The sequence below is a fragment of the Acipenser ruthenus genome, chromosome 31 (genome assembly GCF_902713425.1).
Source record: "Acipenser ruthenus chromosome 31, fAciRut3.2 maternal haplotype, whole genome shotgun sequence".
Taxonomy (NCBI): Eukaryota; Metazoa; Chordata; class Actinopteri; order Acipenseriformes; family Acipenseridae; genus Acipenser; species Acipenser ruthenus.
Genome location: NC_081219.1, coordinates 208999 through 231224, shown reverse-complemented (window position 1 = coordinate 231224; position 22226 = coordinate 208999). Strand labels below are relative to the sequence as shown.

Genomic DNA, 22226 nt, shown 5'->3' with positions numbered 1-22226 from the left:
TAAATAAATGATTAGCTGACACTACAGACTGAAAATCATATACAGAGAAAACAAGTTCATAATCAGAGAAAACATGTTCACCCTTTTCACCTCATTTCTCTTTTACATTTTGATCCTCAGTAGTGTTCCTTGGGGTCCGCTTAATGTTAAACATCCTGCAAGCGACCTGGCGCTTAACTCGTTTTACTCAGGCAATGTAAGAGACAGCCCTGCTGGCGATACACCTTTGGGAAGAGCAGAGTCTGAGCTTCAAAATGAGGTCCTATTCGTGCATTCCTGGCATTGGACCATGTCAGGAGAGAGCCGTGAATGCGAGTGTTTTGCAATGTTACTGCTGCACTGTAAGACAGAACTACCTCGGTGCAGTAAACACTTTCACACAAAATCTTTACAAAAGAAGAGAAATGGCGACATCGAAGGCACAAGGACCTATTTTCCAATCAATATATATTTGTTTTTGTGTTTGTGGATCAGATGCACGAGACAAGTCAGCTGTTAGGGTTAGGTTGCCATGGTTGCCACCTTGCAGGACTTTTAGCCACAGTGAAGAGCTCCATCTGGCACCACATGATCAGGGTCCCTGGGACGAGCCATTTGAAGGAGTAGTTTTTTCTTTTGCACATTTTTCAATTGTTCATTTCTCTTTGGTTGCTTTTGGTCCTTGTATATATGGCCACGATTTCTTTATTTATTATCCAATTTGTTCAAACATTGTTTCCGTGTTCCCTACATGTTGAAGTTTCATTGTGCACTGTCAGATCTGAGCTGGCCATGCTAAAATAAATTGTATAAATAAATGATTTTCTTTTTTTCTAAAAAGCGTCTCTTTTTCTGTGGTTTTTATTATCTGTACTAAACAGGGTGTGTCTCAGACATTTTGTTCATGGAAGCCTCGTGTGTGCACATTTATTTCATGTATGACATGAACCTGTAACCTTATAGTTAAATCGCCACAAATCTAGCAAAAGTAAAAAAAACAAAACAAAAAAAAAACAGGTGAAAACAGGACCCTAAAGGGTTAACAGATATTTTAATAAACAAATGCATGCTCCTATTGCAAAACTACTGAAGAAAACCCAATAGCATACTTTTCTATCAATCTCTCATATTTTAAGAAATGTCTAGAGTTGTTTTGAACAAATAGTTGTAAACAAACACATAATTTTGATCTGTGCTTTTTTTATTATTTGTGACTCAGATGTTTAACTAGAATTCACTGTTCGGAAGAGAATAAAAAAGCAAGTAAACAGCAAGTGTAATAACTGTTATAAAAATGTACCTGCCTATTTATCTCATTAGTTTAAATCTTCCAGCAAACACATGCTGTACAAGTACAGCAATATAAACATATTATGAAAAGCTGAATCTGATTTGACATGTTATTCTGCACTTAATAAAAAAACAAAGCTATAGTCATGCAACTGATGTTTTTGTTTGCTTTAGCCAGTCTGATCGGAGCTATTTTGGAACATTGTCCAAATACGCAATTACGCAGGCAAGGCAAAAGTTTAGACAAACATCGATAAGAACTGAACAGGAGTCGAGGATCCCTTGTGACCATGTCAGCTACTAGTAGCCTGTTTGGAAATCTAGATACATGACTTTAAACAAGGCAAACCTTTTTAGACTTGCTGTTGAAGATGTTCAAAGGGACCTGCTTCCCATTTGTAACTGTGGGGCAAGTCTAACACTGTGCACTACTGCAGCTTGCATACAATATATTCCAATACAACCAGGGAAGTGGAGCTAAAAACTAAATACAAATCATAACGCTGCAATCACTCACAGCTTCCTAGAACATTTTATTTTAGGAAGGACCATGGGAACTGAAATCCCAGCGCTGCTAAACCAGATAAGCCTTATTTGGAAGACAAACGCAGTGTTGAAGTCAGGGTGCTCCGAGCAGTCTGAAGGGAAACTGCCCTGTAAAAGGAAGGAAAGCTCAGTCCCTCTGTAGGGACTGTAACTGTGCCGAACCTCCATTCCCAGTGAAGTTTCTATTGTCTCCTGAACAGAATAAAGAATACCTGGATGAAAGTCAACCTCATATCCTCACAGAACTACAGGAAGTATCCCACTTACCTTCCGTAGTATGAACTTAGTAGCTAGTATGAACTTTCAAACTTTCTGGGGGGGGAATGTGTCTGAAAATAAAGGAAGGCTTGTATACATTCTGTGTTTCCATGCAAGGTGTGACTCATTAACCCCTTATTGCCTTCACTATATACGAAAATAAAGGAAGGCTTGTATACATTCTGTGTTTCCATGCAAGGTGTGACTCATTAACCCCTTATTACCTTCACTATATATAAAAATAAAGGAAGGCTTGTATACATTCTGTGTTTCCATGCAAGGTGTGACTCATTAACCCCTTATTACCTTCACTATATATAAAAATAAAGGAAGGCTTGTATACATTCTGTGTTTACACACAAGGTGTGACTCATTAACCCCTTATTACCTTCACTATATATAAAAATAAAGGAAGGCTTGTAGAAATTGCTACCAAGTTACATTGTATTTAAAATGTTACTGAGTTCAGGAAAACTGGTTTGTTTTTAATACTTCAACATCATGGTGGCTGGGTTAATAAGCACTTTTCCCAGTGCATGCTGGTTGTTTATATTTAAATAAAGAAATACAACAGAACAATGAAGGCAGCTCCCCCACACACTTGAAAGATCACAGAGCAATCAGATAACCCTGAATAGTGTGTCCCATTTGGCTACATGTGAGAGAAGCAGACAAGAGTTCACAAATGAACTGGAAGCTGAGAGGTGCCGTGGGGAGCAGGCAGGGTCCAGCTGTCCCTAGATCCAATTACATCCCAGCCACGGAGTCACTGACTGGCCTCTGCAGCAGGATACTTAACCTCTTTGTGACTACAGACACCCAGCTGCGCCAAAACAACATGAGCACTGTACATGAGGTGCTGTGTAAGTAAAGATACGTACTGAATCATTGTGATGAGGTCTGGTGCTGTTTTAAAGCCTCTTTGTCCACCCTGGTGGATAAACTACGCCATTACCAAGGAGCTGTTGCATCTCAGAAACTATCCTCATAAATAAACTAGGACACATGGCAACACACCCCAATGGACAGAATCCACTGCTGTACTTTAATGCAGGCATACTGTATGGACCCATCACTACAGACATTCAGAGATGTTGCTCTAGTTTTCCTATTGAAGCTGATTTGAAACAGAGACAGAGTTCAACTTGTTGTACAGGAGACAGCAGCTTCTCTGCAGTAGATAGAACTGGTTTCTAATACACAGCATGGAACCAGATACCACTGCAGCTGTCAGGGCACAAGCTGGCGAAATGGAAAAGCCACTTACAGAATGAATGGGATTTCTTTTTTTAATGCAGGACAATGGTGCATTTCATACCAATCTCAAGAAGTGCACATGAAAAACTCTAAAACCCACTCAGGTGACCTGCAGCCAACTTCCTCTCTGCCCAACACTTCCTTCCGTTACATTGTGACTTTAACACTACAAAAACGCACGCTTGAGAACGAGCGCCTTTAAATTGCTTTCCTTGAGAGCGCGTTTTCAATGAATGGAAACAATATAATGTGAACCACAGGCTATGTTTCCTGGTATTGTATACAGCATTGAATAGAGCAAAAAGAAAAACAACCTCTGCTCTTATGGGGCCCATGTTAACAAAACACATTTGAAAACTACCACAAAGCAACCTAACCTAGTGCCAAGTCTAAACATGGACTCCGGGACAGCTGCACATTGCTGCTACACTGCATTTCCACAACTAGCAGAACTGCACGTTAGTCAAGGCGGCTGCTTTTTAAATGGTCCATTCTAGAGAAGCATATTATTAACACAATTAAGATAGTAGTTAGTTGTGCCTTTGGACTAATACGTTACTGGACTTGACTGACGTTATAAAACTAGATACACTTCATTCTTGAGTCCAGAAACAAAAGTAATATGCAAGGCCAGAGATGGCTGTGAAATGTGGATCTGGTAACGAATCCCTCAGCTCTGTTACACTACTGCAGCTTAATCACTGTACCTACCTGCACTCAGCAGAGGCACAGATTTACAGCATGGTCCCCAACACCTACCTGCACTCAGCAGAAGCACAGATTTACAGCATGGTCCCCAGCACCTACTTGCACTCAGCAGAGGCACAGATTTACAGCATGGTCCCCAGCACCTACTGCACTCAGCAGAAGCACAGATTTACAGCATGGTCCCCAGCACCTACCTGCACTCAGCAGAGGCACAGATTTACAGCATGGTCCCCAGCACCTACCTGCACTCAGCAGAGGCACAGATTTACAGCATGGTCCCCAGCACCTACCTGCACTCAGCAGAAGCACAGATTTACAGCATGGTCCCCAGCACCTACCTGCACTCAGCAGAGGCACAGATTTACAGCATGGTCCCCAGCACCTACCTGCACTCAGCAGAGGCACAGATTTACAGCATGGTCCCCAGCACCTACCTGCACTCAGCAGAGGCACAGATTTACAGCATGGTCCCCAGCACCTACCTGCACTCAGCAGAGGCACAGATTTACAGCATGGTCCCCAGCACCTACCTGCACTCAGCAGAGGCACAGATTTACAGCATGGTCCCCAGCAGGGCTAGGTTGGTTGACTGCCTTTGTCACCGAAGACTTCAAGCACAGTCATCGCTGTTGGTTCCCCATTTGTGGCTTTCCTCTCTAAATAGTGCTATGACTGAAGTCATGGACCAACAAGTCATACACTGGGTAGGGAATGTTGACCAGATCAATCAATCCATTTTTATTTTATATAGCACCTTTCATAGTGGACCACCAACTACATAGATCTCCAACTACAGTGGTTCATACACTCAATTATATTAAAACAGAGTAATACTAACTATATATATATATATATATATATATATATATATATATATATATATATATATATATATATATATACATATATATATATATATATATATATATATATATATATATATATATATATATATATACACACACACACACACACAGTTGTTGTCAAAAGTTTACGTACCCCAATGGTAATTTATAATTTATAGTTTTAGGAAAAATCTTTTGTAGCAAAATTTTTGCTTTTGTGGATGAGGAAAAAAGTTACAAGAAATAGATGTCTACAATCATTTATTTCAAATTTTTTTTTGGAAAACTCCAAAAATGCTATTTCAAAAGTTTGATGCTATGATAGTATTGTCTACAAAGTGCTAGAAATTTCAATATGATAATGCAGAACCTAAAGTCTAAAAAATGCTGGATTGTAGGTGAACATTCTTGAGAGTATAATAGACATTGGATGATTGCTGTCATTACCAATAAGTCAATATGGGAAAGTAAAGAGCTATCTGAAGACCTTAGGCAGAAAATGATTTATTGTCATAAAGCTGGAGAAGGATAAAAGAAGATTTCCAAGCATTTGAGTATCCCAATTTCAACTATTTTTTCTATTATCAATAAGTACAAAACTCCTGGTACTGTCACAACGCTCCCTCGGTCTGGAAGAAAGAAGGTCCTTTCACCAAGAACAAGTAGAAGAACAAGTAGAACTTTGTCTTTTTCATTTGCCTTTTTTTTGAGACCATCGCGCACATTCTGGTGAGACGGTAAATAAGTACAAGGTATTTCTGTCATTTGTAGCAAATCCGAACATCTCAATTTTGTATCCGAGTATTAATTTGGCTTGTGGGCATTGTAAATCATTTCGGGAAACAAAATGGCAATATTCGTTATAAAATGAAACAGAAATAACGCGCCTCCTAAGTATGGACCCTCACAACCGCATTACTGTGTGTGTGTTTATATATTATATATATATAAATGCCTGGAATGGATCCAGCTATTTAAGTTCATAATAAAACCTGGAATGGATCCAGCTGCTAATATGCAATCCATATTCTTGTGAAATAAATTAGCTTATGTTTAAGATTGCTAGAATAAAGTTGATTTGCTTCATACCAATGCTTAATAATAAGTGTGGATCCTGATAGAATAACAGTCCATCACCACAAGATTAAGAATTGTAGCCACATTAACCTGATTCAATAATTCATGAGCGCCGATGAGAAGATATTGAGCGAGAGAGACGAGGAGGAGGAGGAGGAGGAGGAGGCATGACACAGCTATTGATTGAACTTGTGTTGAGCAGGAAAGTGCATGAGATGGAGATGAAAGCTTCCATCCACAAAAGATACTGGAATTCTCGTATCCCTCAAATACTTCCTGGTGACTCTGGAGGCCACTTCCTGCAGGCCTTGCTTCTTCCTGTAACAGGATGCTGAAACAATGCCTGCTTTTTGAAGTCTAAGAACTCCCTCATTGTAATATTACTTCACATTCCAATCATGATCTCTAATAACTCTTCCAGTTTTTGGAAAGAATTTTTGGCACATATGAAAAGAAACCCTGATAACGTCTAACATGTGTGTGTTTAAGTATTAGCTGCCAGTGTGGTACTGATGCTTAGAGTAAAATGTAACGTTTTGCTTTCAAACTGCAAATATTAATATCCAGTAAACCTGTTTCTAGGTTAATATAACTGCAGAATTCACACAGCTTTTGTAAACAAACAGGTGAGACAGTAGAACAGATGACACTGGATAGAAAGAAGGTATTAGTCAAAGTTATGTGAAGAGCCTTCAGAGCCCACAGCTGTTAAAGGTCAGAATTGAAGTGAGAGATCAACCTCCAATTCTTCTACATACTACACAAAGTGATTAGCAGGGGCAGCAGTGACACTGTAGTTCAGTCACTGTGAAGAGGCTGTTTATCAGCCCAGTCCAAACATCTTCGAGAACAGTGTAGGAGCTGCCTTTACTGCTGGGCTTTTATCATTTTACATGCTACATTTTACATGCTGTCAATGAAAGGGGGAATGTTGGTCATATTTGCATGAATGGCAGATGTGATGTCAGATCTCAAGAACAGCCCACAACAGAAGGGTCAGAGTAAATAATAAAGATAATGAATTCACTGCAATATAAGTATATCAGACCAATTAGAAAAAAATAATTGTTACATCGGTAGGGCTTGAATTTTTAACCGATAACCAAAAAAAAAAAACGCACCCCCTTAGACCTATTTAGAATTTAATTTTTTTAACCCGATAAACCTGGGTTTTGTCAATCTATTTTAAATAAATCATATGTTGGTATTGTCATCATGTCATTAGATGGGCAGCTGAAATCCTGAACTCTGTGTTGATTCAACTCATCACACAAGAGGCTCCCAAATTAGTCTTTCTGTAATCATTATAGCGGGAATTTATAAAGAAAAGCAAGACTTGAAATTAACTCAAAATGTGAAAAAACAAAGAAAACAGCTTGTGGTTTCAAATTGCAGTCAAGGTAATGTGTAAGCAAGAGTAATCACAACTGTCAACTTAGTCCTTTTAATGTGCCCCTTAAAATCCACACACACGTGTGCATCTCCCTCGAGGCCCTGCCCAGATTCTAGGGTGCGTCTCCTCAGTGGACGGTTACTGTACTCACTGAGACTCCAACCTCCAATGAGGAAAGCTGGATTTATCTTTGTACTTGGTGCACTGACAGCTGTAAGCGATAGCGCTAGATTTACAATGGTGTTGAAATTGTTACATGTCTAACATTACACTTTCAAGACCTGATTTCAAAAGTCACTGCAGAGTGTAGATGCTTTTAGACATGCTAGTCTGCAATTTGTACATTTAAACAAATACAATTCACTTATACGCCTGGATAAAGAGTATGACAGTATATATATATATACACACTCTGGATATTACAGTATTGCAATGCAGGCCAATGACTAGGAAGCAATGTCGCCACGTTAGGCGTTTGCAAGCGTTCCCTGTTTTAGACTGAAGGCCGGGTGTGCCGAGTCGGTGTTGCAACTCAGCAGATATACAGGAGCGGTTGGGATCAATTTCTATCGATTCTGTCATATTCTTATTAAAACTTGTTCACAACAGCACATTCTTTGGGCCCCCCGCATTGGTCCCTGGGCCCCCACTGTTCCTGAAGGTGCTCATTAAGGACTAGCTAAGGACACCTTTTCATGGTGTGTCCAGGGCAGATACAGCACACATATCCTTAGAGATGCAATTAAATGCAAACAGCATATACCTAAATGGCCTTTAACAACATGTGCGGCCCGTCGCTATGGTTATAAAGATAGGCCTAGGGCACCATAGCAACAGCTAGTACTCTGATATAAACAGTGCCATATGTTCCTCATATTTATAAACACATGACAGAATGAATCAGAACCGAAGCCTGTTGAGCTGGGGCTGCTTATACGAAGCTGTGGGGAATACCAAGTTTCACTGTTTAACTGAACAACAATCTGCCAGGCCAAGGGCCCCTGATGTCATTCCTTACAGTTTGTTACTACTCTGCAGTGGTATTGCTGTAGCAACAGCTACCTAAACCGAATCAAAATAAACCTTGTGTTACCTTCCAGTTCCCTCTTTCACAAGCTGCTGAGGCAGGAGCGGCATTGATCGAATAAACAATCGCTCTCTGAAGGGTTTGAACGTCAGAAAGGCACAGCCATCGGGTACCCTTTGCATAATTACTGAAAAATAACACATTAAGGGAAACAAAAGCATTACTGGAAACCTGTACAATAATACTGAAATAGTTTAAATTCTCCACCTCAAATGACAAATGCACAGTACTTCCTAATACCCTTTATGGACTGCACAAGTCAAATGGAGGAATGGTTATCATTTATTTATGCAGATGCATTGATGCTGTGGAGTGCTTGAGAATCCCTATCTGAATTTAATTACTTCCAGTAACACATACATTCAAATCACCAACACATGAGCAATGAAACAAAACCTGAATAAAAATCTAATTGATGCTTCAGTTTTTTTTTTAATGAACCACCAAAAAATCGATTTTAAAATGACCAAGACCATTCCTGTTATTGTTTATTTAGCAGACGCCTTTATCCAAGGTAACTTACAGAGACGAGGGTGTGTGAACTATGCATCAGCTGCAGAGTCATTTACAACAACGTCTCACCTGAAAGATGAAGCACAAGGAGGTTCAGTGACTTACTCAAGGTCACACAGCGAGTCAGTGGCTGAGCCGGGACCACTGGACCACAGCCTCTGTTCCTTATGACTGATAAGAATCTACCGGCACACTTCAAAACCCTTTTCACAAATCGCCTTAATCAATCAAGGTGTTTCTTCCATGATACGTTTCCCATAGTAAAAGCACAGCAAAGTGTAACAAAGCAGTTAACACAAGGTAAAGCAGAGGTAAACATTGTAATTAACATAGAGGTATGGTAAAGCATTAAAAAGAGACAAACCATGGTAAATGCAAAGTATAACCATGGGACTAGCATTGAAAACTGCAAAATCACTGTTCAAATGTACTGTTGTAAACTTTTATAAGGATTGTTTGTTAACCCAAGCAGGGCTTTATTCAGCCAAGACTTGAAGAGGACTGCCCTGGTTACAGAAGATGGAGATTAACCAGTAGTTTCTGAGTCAATGAACCCCGTGTGGTTTCAATTGGCAATAGATGTCAAACAGGCAGACAGACGCAGGGTAGGAGAATGAAGGGTTGAACCAGGGCGGGCTTGACGAGATCCACATCTTAAATCAGTCAGTGAAGGGAAGAAATCTCCTACTCGACAAACAATCACCAGTGCCGTCATCCCAGTCCTTGAACACCAGCCAGTATCCACGGTTTGTTGTTATTGAACGTGTTTCAAAATAAAAAGGGTTTATCTATGAGAGACAGTACTGCTTATATGTGTGTGGAAACAACTTGTACTGTATGGGTAACAGGCAGGCCCTTCAGAGAGTCAGCCTGGAACTTTTACAAACATGATGGTTCTATTTTTAAGGTGTATCCAAGCTGTTATCAAGATGTACCTCTGCTGCTGACAGTACCCACCTCACACAGAAAGACAAACTGCATTTCACTGTGAAGGGGCTGCCTGTGCCCACCTCACACAGAAAGACAAACTGCATTTCACTGTGAAGGGGCTGCCTGTGCCCACCTCACACAGAAAGACAAACTGCATTTCACTGTGAAGGGGCTGCCTGTGCCCACCTCACACAGAAAGACAAACTGCATTTCACTGTGAAGGGGCTGCCCGTGCCCACCTCACACAGAAAGACAAACTGCATTTCACTGTGAAGGGGCTGCCCGTGCCCACTCACACAGAAAGACAAACTGCATTTCACTGTGAAGGGTACAGCAGCCTACTGCCTTCCAGCATGCTGCTCCCCCTAGGGACTGGTATTCAGGCAACAGTCCCTCACAACTGCATTGGTACTTTTAGAACTCTGAATATTTTATTATGTAGAATGTATCTAACCCTTAAGAATTATGCAGCATGCAATTTTCAAGAAAGACATCCCCGCTGCTGCTATCCACAGTGTTTTAGGCTGGCCGTTGGTTTTTGACCCTCATTAATATTGATGCAGATGGCTTTCACAGATTCTCCAGTTGTTACAGATGGGTCAGGCATTGCAAGCTAAAATTATGCCTGGCCCCAAATGTATAAGTCTAGGCAATAACATTTAGTTTGTGGAGGTCCTAAAGATGCAGGGTTGATTGATATAAATACTGCTCTGATTTATACGTTGAAGCCTTATCTAAAGTGACTCTTCATTTTAAAGACAGCACCCCGCACAGCAGCACAAGGTGACAGGAAGTTACTCAGGAGCAGCTGGAACAAGCAGGGGGCTACAGGAAGTTACTGAGGCGCAGGGGGTACAGGAAGCAGCCCCCTGCACTGGAACAAGCAGAGGCTTTGTGGTTGGAGGGGTTGCTGCATGAAATAGTTTCCATTATTACTGAGAGTAAGAGCCCACGTACAGTACAAGTGGAAGCAAGTACAGGAAGTAGTTGTGGAGACCACATTTGGGTTTCCCCACGCTTTTTAAAATGCCCTTATTGTTCCAGTGACCACCAAGTACCAACAACTGCTAGTGAAAAAACAGAAAACTGCTGAGCCTTGTTACAGGTGACTTGGGTAGTGCATGCAGAGTAACACATGCGCCCCCAAAAGGTGTAGAAAGGTATTACTAGCTTAACACTAACAATCACATTTAAAGTATATTATTTACACTTTTTGGCAGAATACATTATGTCATAGATGAAGAAATCAATTTATGCCTATTTGCTATTTTGTATTTTAACCATTACAGACATTTTAAAAAGTCTCAATATAAAAATTAACAAAGATGACAAGTGCACAAGGTGCCAAAATAGGTGCAATTGGGTTTGCTAAAACCACTGCACAATTAGGCATTGAAGCAGCAGTACAGTCAAAAACAATTCATGTTTAAATAAATCTTCTGAGAGCATAGTTACCCTTAATCAATTCTGTTTAAAGAACACAGTATTTACACAATTAAATCGACTCAAGCACTGAACACAGTGTTATAAATATGCCATTAGTTTGTAACTGTTTATAGTTTTTTGCAACGTTAGCCCTTCTGATGGAAAATCAGTAATGCAATTCATAAGGCTTAGGATAAACTACATATGCTGCTGCTGATAAAAAGTGCAAATAAAGCAGGAAACACAAATGAGAGTGTGAGTTAAGTGTGAGATAATCCCCTATGAAACCGACAAGCGCATTGAGAGCCTGTTCGATTGGATGAGACTGCAGGAGCACTGCGCACTCTGTGAGGATGATCTCGAGGGTGTGCTGTGTATCTGAATGGGGAGAGGCTCCCAGTCTCTAATCTTTACTTTGTCAGGCTGGTCTGTGAGGATGATCTCGAGGGTGTGCTGTGTATTTTTAAAGGGAGATGTACCAGTCCCTGATCTTTACTTTGTCAGGCTGGTCTGTGAGGATGATTGAGGGTGTGCTGTGTATCTGAATGGGGAGAGGCTCCCAGTCCCTGATCTTTACTTTGTCAGGCTGGTCTGTGAGGATGATCTCGAGGGTGTGCTGTGTATTTTTAAAGGGAGATGTACCAGTCCCTGATCTTTACTTTGTCAGGCTGGTCTGTGAGGATGATCTCGAGGGTGTGCTGTGCATCTGAATGGGGAGAGGCTCCCAGTCTCTAATCTTTACTTTGTCAGGCTGGTCTGTGAGGATGATCTCGAGGGTGTGCTGTGTATTTTTAAAGGGAGATGTACCAGTCCCTGATCTTTACTTTGTCAGGCTGGTCTGTGAGGATGATTGAGGGTGTGCTGTGCATCTGAATGGGGAGAGGCTCCCAGTCTCTAATCTTTACTTTGTCAGGCTGGTCTGTGAGGATGATCTCGAGGGTGTGCTGTGTATTTTTAAAGGGAGATGTACCAGTCCCTGATCTTTACTTTGTCAGGCTGGTCTGTGAGGATGATTGAGGGTGTGCTGTGTATTTTTAAAGGGAGATGTACCAGTCCCTGATCTTTACTTTGTCAGGCTGGTCTGTGAGGATGATTGAGGGTGTGCTGTGTATCTGAATGGGGAGAGGCTCCCAGTCCCTGATCTTTACTTTGTCAGGCTGGTCTGTGAGGATGATCTCGAGGGTGTGCTGTGTATTTTTAAAGGGAGATGTACCAGTCCCTGATCTTTACTTTGTCAGGCTGGTCTGTGAGGATGATCTCGAGGGTGTGCTGTGCATCTGAATGGGGAGAGGCTCCCAGTCTCTAATCTTTACTTTGTCAGGCTGGTCTGTGAGGATGATCTCGAGGGTGTGCTGTGTATTTTTAAAGGGAGATGTACCAGTCCCTGATCTTTACTTTGTCAGGCTGGTCTGTGAGGATGATTGAGGGTGTGCTGTGCATCTGAATGGGGAGAGGCTCCCAGTCTCTAATCTTTACTTTGTCAGGCTGGTCTGTGAGGATGATCTCGAGGGTGTGCTGTGTATTTTTAAAGGGAGATGTACCAGTCCCTGATCTTTACTTTGTCAGGCTGGTCTGTGAGGATGATTGAGGGTGTGCTGTGTATCTGAATGGGGAGAGGCTCCCAGTCCCTGATCTTTACTTTGTCAGGCTGGTCTGTGAGGATGATCTCGAGGGTGTGCTGTGTATTTTTAAAGGGAGATGTACCAGTCCCTGATCTTTACTTTGTCAGGCTGGTCTGTGAGGATGATTGAGGGTGTGCTGTGTATCTGAATGGGGAGAGGCTCCCAGTCTCTAATCTTTACTTTGTCAGGCTGGTCTGTGAGGATGATCTCGAGGGTGTGCTGTGTATTTTTAAAGGGAGATGTACCAGTCCCTGATCTTTACTTTGTCAGGCTGGTCTGTGAGGATGATCTCGAGGGTGTGCTTTGTATCTGAATGGGGAGAGGCTCCCAGTCTCTAATCTTTACTTTGTCAGGCTGGTCTGTGAGGATGATTGAGGGTGTGCTGTGTATTTTTAAAGGGAGATGTACCAGTCCCTGATCTTTACTTTGTCAGGCTGGTCTGTGAGGATGATCTCGAGGGTGTGTTGTGTATTTTTAAAGGGAGATGTACCAGTCCCTGATCTTTACTTTGTCAGGCTGGTCTGTGAGGATGATTGAGGGTGTGCTGTGTATCTGAATGGGGAGAGGCTCCCAGTCTCTAATCTTTACTTTGTCAGGCTGGTCTGTGAGGATGATCTCGAGGGTGTGCTGTGTATTTTTAAAGGGAGATGTACCAGTCCCTGATCTTTACTTTGTCAGGCTGGTCTGTGAGGATGATTGAGGGTGTGCTGTGTATCTGAATGGGGAGAGGCTCCCAGTCTCTAATCTTTACTTTGTCAGGCTGGTCTGTGAGGATGATCTCGAGGGTGTGCTGTGTATTTTTAAAGGGAGATGTACCAGTCCCTGATCTTTACTTTGTCAGGCTGGTCTGTGAGGATGATCTCGAGGGTGTGCTGTGTATTTTTAAAGAGAGATGTACCAGTCCCTGATCTTTACTTTGTCAGGCTGGTCTGTGAGGATGATCTCGAGGGTGTGCTGTGTATCTGAATGGGGAGAGGCTCCCAGTCTCTAATCTTTACTTTGTCAGGCTGGTCTGTGGCCTTCCAGAGCCTAATCCTGAACAATGTGGGAAACAGCCTGGCACTGCTACCGCCAGCTGCACACTGAAAAGAATCGTCACGTTCACTGGCACACAGTACTGAAGAGCTGCCATCCAGAGCAACTTGCAATTAACAGGAACAGGAATTAACACATTTCATGCAGTAACAAATTAAAAAAAAAAGTGAAGTCTTACAGTGTTAACATATTGTTAAACATTTCCTACGTTATCTCTATCACAAGAGAAGACATGGAAAAATATATCTCTTAAAGGGATCCTGCCTCAACAGAGATGTGTGCCAGAAACACACCATCCACGGATTCACTTTAAACACAGTGACCCTCTCTCCATTAGGGTCCTTTGTCAAAAACAATGCACAAATGTGGTGATATAATGAGTGCTGTTATCCACAGCATAATGCCTAGATCGACAGTGCCTCTTCAGATAATGATAGTGTGGTCTTTTTCTATGCACATGTTTCTAACTGGCATGAAATGGCATTTCTCAGATTCCAGACCTACTACACCTCTGGTGTAACTCACACTGCATCCATCAGCAATCCTTATCTATCCTATATGTGCGCACCATTCACACACACAATCAAAGGCATCTCCGTGCTGGTAGTACATGATGATTAATACTCTGAAAGTACCATAATGTTTAGTAGTAAATATTTGTGCCTGGGAGGCATTTGGCTCACTGGCTGCATTCTAAATGACATACTATATAAAAGTCTGTACATCAAATACACACATATTTCTATTGCAATATTAAACACAAATACATATACCCAGTCCTTCTGTAACTGAAGCTAGTGCTTTTTTATATTTCAAATGGTTTTCCCGTTTGGGTCTGTGTGTCACCGTATAGCTGTATGAAGTCAGGCACACCAAGGAGTCGATTCCAGAGACTGGTTACATTGCACAAGAATACTGCAGCACTTCCTCTTCTTTTTACATAGTGAAGCACCACTCATTATAACTCCAGTCTGCAACATGCAATACCATGGCCTGCCATGAGATATCATTGAAAAGCAAGGGAATCAAGGTGTGCCGATGCAGACGTTTCGAGCGGAAATCTCTCATTCCGAATGACAGTTGTGGAAGAGGTGCTTTATATTATAATGAGAAGGTTCTTATCAGAAGGGAAAGCCCTCTTATGAGGGCTCTATTGCTATTAGGAAATAGCTGTGAAAATAAAATATTTTTTTTCATGATTTTCATGAGAAATGCAATTTGCTCAGAATCCCACAAGTGGTCTGGTAGCTTCAGGCTTCAGTATCCCAGTGGTGGACGATGTCGCGTCATGGATATTTCCAATAGCGTAAATAATAACTCACCTACATGGAGCTGTTCTTCAGTTCAGGTACGTACACAAAAGCTAACATGGTTTGTGAACTGGTTTGTTTTTATCTACCTCTTACATGTAAAACATATAAAAGAATAAAAGTAACAGTAGTTTTGATTTAATTAGGATTTCAGTGCACACGTTCATGTACTCGTGCAAGTTTCTGTTTAATTCACCTTGAGGTCCTAAAATGTATTAGCGAAAGTAAAAATAGATGCTGTGCCTACGTTACTATGATGTGCTAAGCAAGGTGTGCAGGGATCAATAACCAGCATATGTGTGTGCAGGGATCAATAACCAGCACATGTGTGTGCAGGGTGCGCAGGGTTCAATAACCAGCACATGCGCAGGTTTAAGGGATGGTAAACTAGTTCAGGAATGATCAGAACAATGCAAGTCCAGTCAGAAACCTGGAAGAGTGAGGCAAAGTGCTCCCGTTTCAAACTATCACTACTGTGAAGTAGCAGACCAAATTCAAAACGAGCCCAAATTCTACTTGCCATGTTAATGAATCCAGCGAATTACTGTCAGAATGCTAAAGCACTGCAGCTGGTTCTAAAGTAGAAGCCCTGTGTATTGAATGTACAGGGACGTTTTGTAAGGGGTGTGATTAGGTAGCTGTTGCAGACTGTGTGATGCATGTAGACCTAGATGATGTGATTTATAAAGACAGGGTTTAAATAAAGGACATGCACAGCTGCACAGCGCTGGACTCGTGATGCAGAAGGGGCTGAAATCACATTCCTTCCACCTGGCACAGTTCATGTGCAATGTGTTATCAGATTCACATTCACAATGTTTCTTGTGTGCACTCTTCTCAAAATACATCATGTTTATTCACTCTAAACAAACACACACACACTATTAATCCAGTCTCTGCATGTGTTAATGTGATCCATACTAGATAAGGCTTGATAATAATTGAATAATACATCTAAATCTTAAAAGAAGTCAACAGTACATGACAAATACATAACACGCATAAATGACTACAACAGCAGCAGAAAAGGATTGCTGTCTGGAGTTATTGTGCTGTGATTAAATCACTGGAAACACAATCTGCAGTGCCCCCATGTGGCACTGATGAGAAATGCTCTACAGCAGTAGAGAGGATTGCTGTCTGTAGTTATTGTGCTGGTGATTAAATCACTGGAAACATACTCTGCAGTGCCCTCATGTGGCATTGATGAGAAATGCTCAACAGCAGTTGGACAATGTTTATACTAAAGTCAAGGCCATATATTTTCTGTTTTAACCTATTAAATAAAAACATTTGCAGGCTTTTATAAATACAACAGTTTGAATTTGATAGATTTTTCTCTTGAAATTCCTGATGACTTTACATTCTGCAAATATATGTATGTAAAATGTGTTTCAGTATAACACACAGCTACCTGTTCAATGCACTTGATTTTCTTATTTTTTAAATGACATGGATAAATTCAGAGGAAATTTACATAAAACAACAATAACAATAATAATAATGATCATAATAATAAATAACAGGGCCCTACATACAGTGCATTCAACTTAAATACTGTACATGTACCTGAAATTTAATTTCCCCATCAGCTGCAGAAAACTATGAAGTACATTATTATTAACCAGTATTAGATAAATGGAAATGCAACTAACAAACCAGGCATGCAGACACTGAAGCACACAGACACACATGTACTTTAATGCTGTGCCCCTGCAAGGAGATGCTCCATTTTGTGAATTAAAACCTTGTTTTCTTCCAGCTTTATCACACAAGAAGCCCCTAGCTATCCCCACATTCAATTCATGCCTGTCTGTTCCCATATCAATCACTGCTGTTCAGAGCGCAGCCTCTCAATGTACAGTAAACACAGCCACTATCAATCACTGCTGTTCAGAGCGCAGCCTCTCAATGTACAGTAAACACAGCCACTATCAATCACTGCTGTTCAGAACGCAGCCTCTCAATGTATAAGCACAGCCACTATCAATCACTGCTGTTCAGAGCGCAGCCTCTCAATGTATAAGCACAGCCACTATCAATCACTGCTGTTCAGAACGCAGCCTCTCAATGTATAAGCACAGCCACTATCAATCACAGCTGTTCAGAGCGCAGCCTCTCAATGTATAAGCACAGCCACTATCAATCACTGCTGTTCAGAACGCAGCCTCTCAATGTATAAGCACAGCCACTATCAATCACTGCTGTTCAGAGCGCAGCCTCTCAATGTACAGTAAACACAGCCACTATCAATCACTGCTGTTCAGAGCGCAGCCTCTCAATGTACAGTAAACACAGCCACTATCAATCACTGCTGTTCAGAGCGCAGCCTCTCAATGTACAGTAAGCACAGCTACAGTGACAGGCTGACCTGACCTTACACTGAAGGCTCCCAGGGCAGAACTTCACATCTGATCAATACATGCACTCCCTATGCATAAGAAAACAGACCCATCTAAATGCTACTCTTAAGTAATGTTTTTACTTGTGTTTTTCTGCAGCATTGTTTCATAAAAACAAACATGAAGACACTTTTCTGAGCAATGCTATTGTACTGTACTGGAATGGGTGGGAATGCCCACTACATTATTCATCCCTCTGTTCTGAGGCCAGCAGACAAGGCCCTGCAGCAGAGTGCCTGTGCTCCACCCAGTGGATTGAATGGAAACTGTAAAAAAAGGTTTTACTGGAACGCTGCAGACATTCTCTTCCTGCTTTCCCAGAAGCTACTCCCAAGCCAGCGCGGCGTGACGAAAGGGAGCCGGACAGTGAAGCAGTAAATACTGACCCTTTACAAGCTCTGCTGGAACTGACACGCTCCATCAAGTGACAAAGACGTCTCCTGTCAAATAGCAAACTGCACTGCTCAGATATTTAACAATGATATAAAAGGGTCCCCAAAACCAAACAGTCCAGCTTCTGATATCACACCCTCGAAACGTCACGAGGTCCGTACCGCCCCCTATCATTGCTGCTTGCTTGTTTTTCTATTTGTATTTATTTACATATGTCATCAAAAAGGTCAAGCCACCTGTTTGTTAAGGGTGTTTTTACTTCCAATATGTCACAAAAATGTGTTGACATTTTCGAATGTAAGGAGGTAACAGATTCAATTTTGAAGTTTCCACTGAAATGACTCTATAGCTTGTCAGACGTCTGGACTATATTGTATCCTATTCCACTGCACACATACACACACCTAACCAATGCAGCAATGCCGTTTATAAAAATGCAATGGTCTGTAGAAGACCAGCACTAGTAACCTGCCACTTATATCTCCACAAGAAAACAAGCAGCTCATTCTTGGCCTGGGGAATGTCACTAAAGAGCTCTGAATTGCACGGTCAGCTAGAACGCTGTGTAACATTGATAGCCACTAAATCAAAGAGTTAAGAGTGTAAAGTGCTTCCTGTTTGCAAGCAGATTGACAGCAGTATAAAGTGTATGCTGTATTACTGTATAAAGCGTATGCTGTATAAAGTGTGTGCTGTATTATTGTATAAAGTGTATACTATATTACTGTATAAAGTGTATGCTGTATTACTGTATAAAGTGTATGCTGTATTACTGTATAAAGTGTATGCTGTATTACTGTATAAAGTGTATGCTGTATTACTGTATAAAGTGTATACTGTATTACTGTATCAAGTGTATGCTGTATTACTGTATAAAGTGTGTGCTGTATTATTGTATACAGTGTATGCTGTATTACTGTATAAAGTGTATACTATATTACTTTATAAAGTGTATGCTGTATTACTGTATAAAGTGTATGCTGTATTACTGTATAAAGTGTATGCCGTATTACTGTATAACGTGTATTACTGTATAAAGTGTGTGCTGTATTATTGTATAAAGTGTATACTGTATTACTGTATAAAGTGTATGCTGTATTACTGTATAAAGTGTGTGCTGTATTATTGTATAAAGTGTATGCTGTATTATTGTATAAAGTGTATGCAGTATTATTGTATAAAGTGTATACTATATTACTGTATAAAGTGTATACTATATTACTGTATAAAATGTATGCTGTATTACTGTATAAAGTGTATACTATATTACTATAAAGTGTATGCTGTATTACTATAGTGTATGCTGTATTATTGTATACAGTGTATGCTGTATTACTGTATAAAGTGTATGCTGTATTACTGTATAAAGTGTATACTATATTACTATAAAGTGTATGCTGTATTACTGTATAAAGTGTATGCTGTATTACTGTATAAAGTGTATGCCGTATTACTGTATAACGTGTATTACTGTATAAAGTGTGTGCTGTATTATTGTATAAAGTGTATACTGTATTACTGTATAAAGTGTATGCTGTATTACTGTATAAAGTGTGTGCTGTATTATTGTATAAAGTGTATGCTGTATTATTGTATAAAGTGTATGCAGTATTATTGTATAAAGTGTATACTATATTACTGTATAAAGTGTATACTATATTACTGTATAAAATGTATGCTGTATTACTGTATAAAGTGTATACTATATTACTATAAAGTGTATGCTGTATTACTATAGTGTATGCTGTATTATTGTATACAGTGTATGCTGTATTACTGTATAAAGTGTATGCTGTATTACTGTATAAAGTGTATACTATATTACTATAAAGTGTATGCTGTATTACTGTATAAAGTGTATGCTGTATTACTGTATAAAGTGTATGCAGTATTTCTTTTTTCTTCCAATCTCCTTCCACCTTTATATACACTGCTGAATGTATATGAAGTGTTGATCAATCACAATGCAGTTTTCAGACACTAGCATTTATAACAGATACAATATATCAAACCTAATGCTAGAATGTGGACATGGCACTGAAGTGCTTACCTTTCGTCCCGAGAAGAGCAGGTACAGCTGATGCATAGAGCCCCCATTCTTCGCTAGCTCCTTCTTCAGCGACCTTGGGGAGGGGATGAGCCAGCCAGACTTGGTGTTCTCGTGCTCCAGGCAGTGCAGTGCGTTGTCCGAGGTGAAGCACTGCGCCTTGGGCTCCTGCAGCAGGCTGCCCTCACTGTGTGTGCGGCGGTGCAGGGAGTTCTGCACGCTCAGGGTGCAGTGCTTCTCGCAGGCCGAGGACTCGATCATGCTGTGGCGCTTGCTGTCGCTGCGCTCCAGATAGTTCTCATCGCTGTCCTCATCTCCCTCGTCTTCATAGTCTTCCTCCTCCTCTTCATCCTCATCTGTCACTCCATCCTGCGGTGCTGACAGTGCGTCTGCACTCTGGCTGAAGGTCCGGTCGAGCCGCACCTCGGGGATGACGAACGTGGCCCTGGCTGTTTCCAGCTGCTCCCCCCTCGCACTCTCATCTCCACATCCACCCCTAGCACCCCCGTCCTCACCACCCCCCCTCGCACCCCCGTCCTCATCCCCACATCTCGCACCCCCGTCCTCACCGCCCCCCCTCGCACCCCGGTCCTCACCGCCCCCCCTCGCACCCCGGTCCTCACCACCCCCCCTCATGTTCTCCTCTTGGTCACCCCTGCAGCTCTCAGAGTCCTCCTCCATGCTCTTGCTGTCCTCGGTGGGAGTTGTTGCCGGGGTTGGAGTTGTTGCCGGGGTTGGAGTTGTTGCTGGAGTCGGAGGTGTTGGAGAGGTTTTCTCCTCTTCGGGTGTATTCTCACCGTCCAGTTTCCCGCTTGCCAGAGCTTCCACGTTGCTCCCGGACACCCTGTCCTCCTCAGAGGCCATCTCTCCATGTTCACCTACCTTTGGCTCGAGCATCTGTTGATACAAAAACAGAACCATGATTTATTTTTTTCTTTGCATTATTCCTTATAGACAATAGCCTATGCTAATTTTTTTTTCTGCATAAATAAAGTCTACATTTAATAAGTGCTTTTCCATGACCTCTTTATACTGTATTTCAGTAGTTCGGGACAAACACCAATCACAAAATGTTTTAGTACAAATATTTATTGTAGAGAATGCGGAGTATGCGATTTAACAGAAAAGTATGCTGTATATACACATTCATTTGGCATCAAACCTAAACTTGGTTTGAGGGTTCGCTGCCTGGCCAACTGGACGAGGCTGAGACCCCCAAAAAGAACAAGCCGGTCTCAATGCCACAATTAGAATTGAATATAGCCCACTTGAAGGTTTAGCCAACCTTTAACAAATGATCATCAGCACGCAGGAGAGGAAAACAAAACCCATTTTTGGGAAATAAACCTCTGGGAATCCATGGCTGATTCGATTGCCCTTCCTCCAGGCAGGCTACTAACACTTAAGAGCACATTTCTGTAAAAGCAATTTTAGGCTCCATAATATTTGTTATAATGTAAACTTGGTAAGCACTGGAGGATCAACGACCTAACCGTTTGATAAGAGAGTCTGGAACCCCGTGGGAAAAAGCTGCTACGATTCTGAAGGAAGGACCGGAAAACTGCTCAGCTGCGAATCCGGACCTGGAAATAAATCAGGTGAAAGAAGAACAAATGTTGGGTGACGATTGTTCAGTTTTTGTTAATAAACAGCGGGCCTGAGGGTGATGCGCCCTGAGAAAGATGGAGATGGACAAGAGAGAAAGGGGTCATATGGGCCAACATGGGAGTTTAATTTATAAACAAAATTGAAAAGCTTTCTCTAATCTTCCTTGTCCGTTTTACTTCTTTTGAGCAGGAAGGAAAGGGTATCAGATGAGGGGATTGCTAGGTCAGAGATTAAGGGGTGAATCTGGGGGTTGAATTTGAGAGCGATGTAGACTCCCAGCACCTATGGGAACCCAAGAAGGCTAAGAGAAAGAGCTGTAAGGTTTTATCTAAAACAGGCAGGAGTAGCTGGAGCAGATGAGAGGCATCAAGAGAGTACGTTGATGGCAATAGGTAGGCAAGCAGGAGGAGAAAGAGATTCTGATAGTTGAAGCCCTTTCAGGATTAGTGAAATTTGTGAGTTGCAGAGTGTAGAGCTGGGACACTGAAATTGAGTTGAGTT

The 22226-nt window shown here is 41.4% G+C and overlaps 2 protein-coding genes across 2 annotated transcripts in view; both read right to left on the bottom strand.

The window, feature by feature from the left end:
• The window catches only part of LOC117396743 (regulator of G-protein signaling 3-like), a 30522-nt gene extending 9899 nt beyond the window's left edge, over positions 1-20623 (bottom strand). The window contains exon 1 of the mRNA XM_059005713.1: positions 20121-20623. Coding sequence (XP_058861696.1) covers positions 20121-20378 — 258 coding nt within the window. The 5' untranslated portion in view covers positions 20379-20623. The remainder of the gene's footprint in view (positions 1-20120) is intronic.
• The window catches only part of LOC117396705 (regulator of G-protein signaling 3-like), a 107811-nt gene continuing 106061 nt past the window's right edge, over positions 20477-22226 (bottom strand). Inside the window, exons 20-21 of the mRNA XM_059005621.1 lie at positions 20633-21014; positions 20477-20517 (exon numbers count right to left, since the gene is read on the bottom strand). Coding sequence (XP_058861604.1) covers positions 20477-20517; positions 20633-21014 — 423 coding nt within the window. The remainder of the gene's footprint in view (positions 20518-20632; positions 21015-22226) is intronic.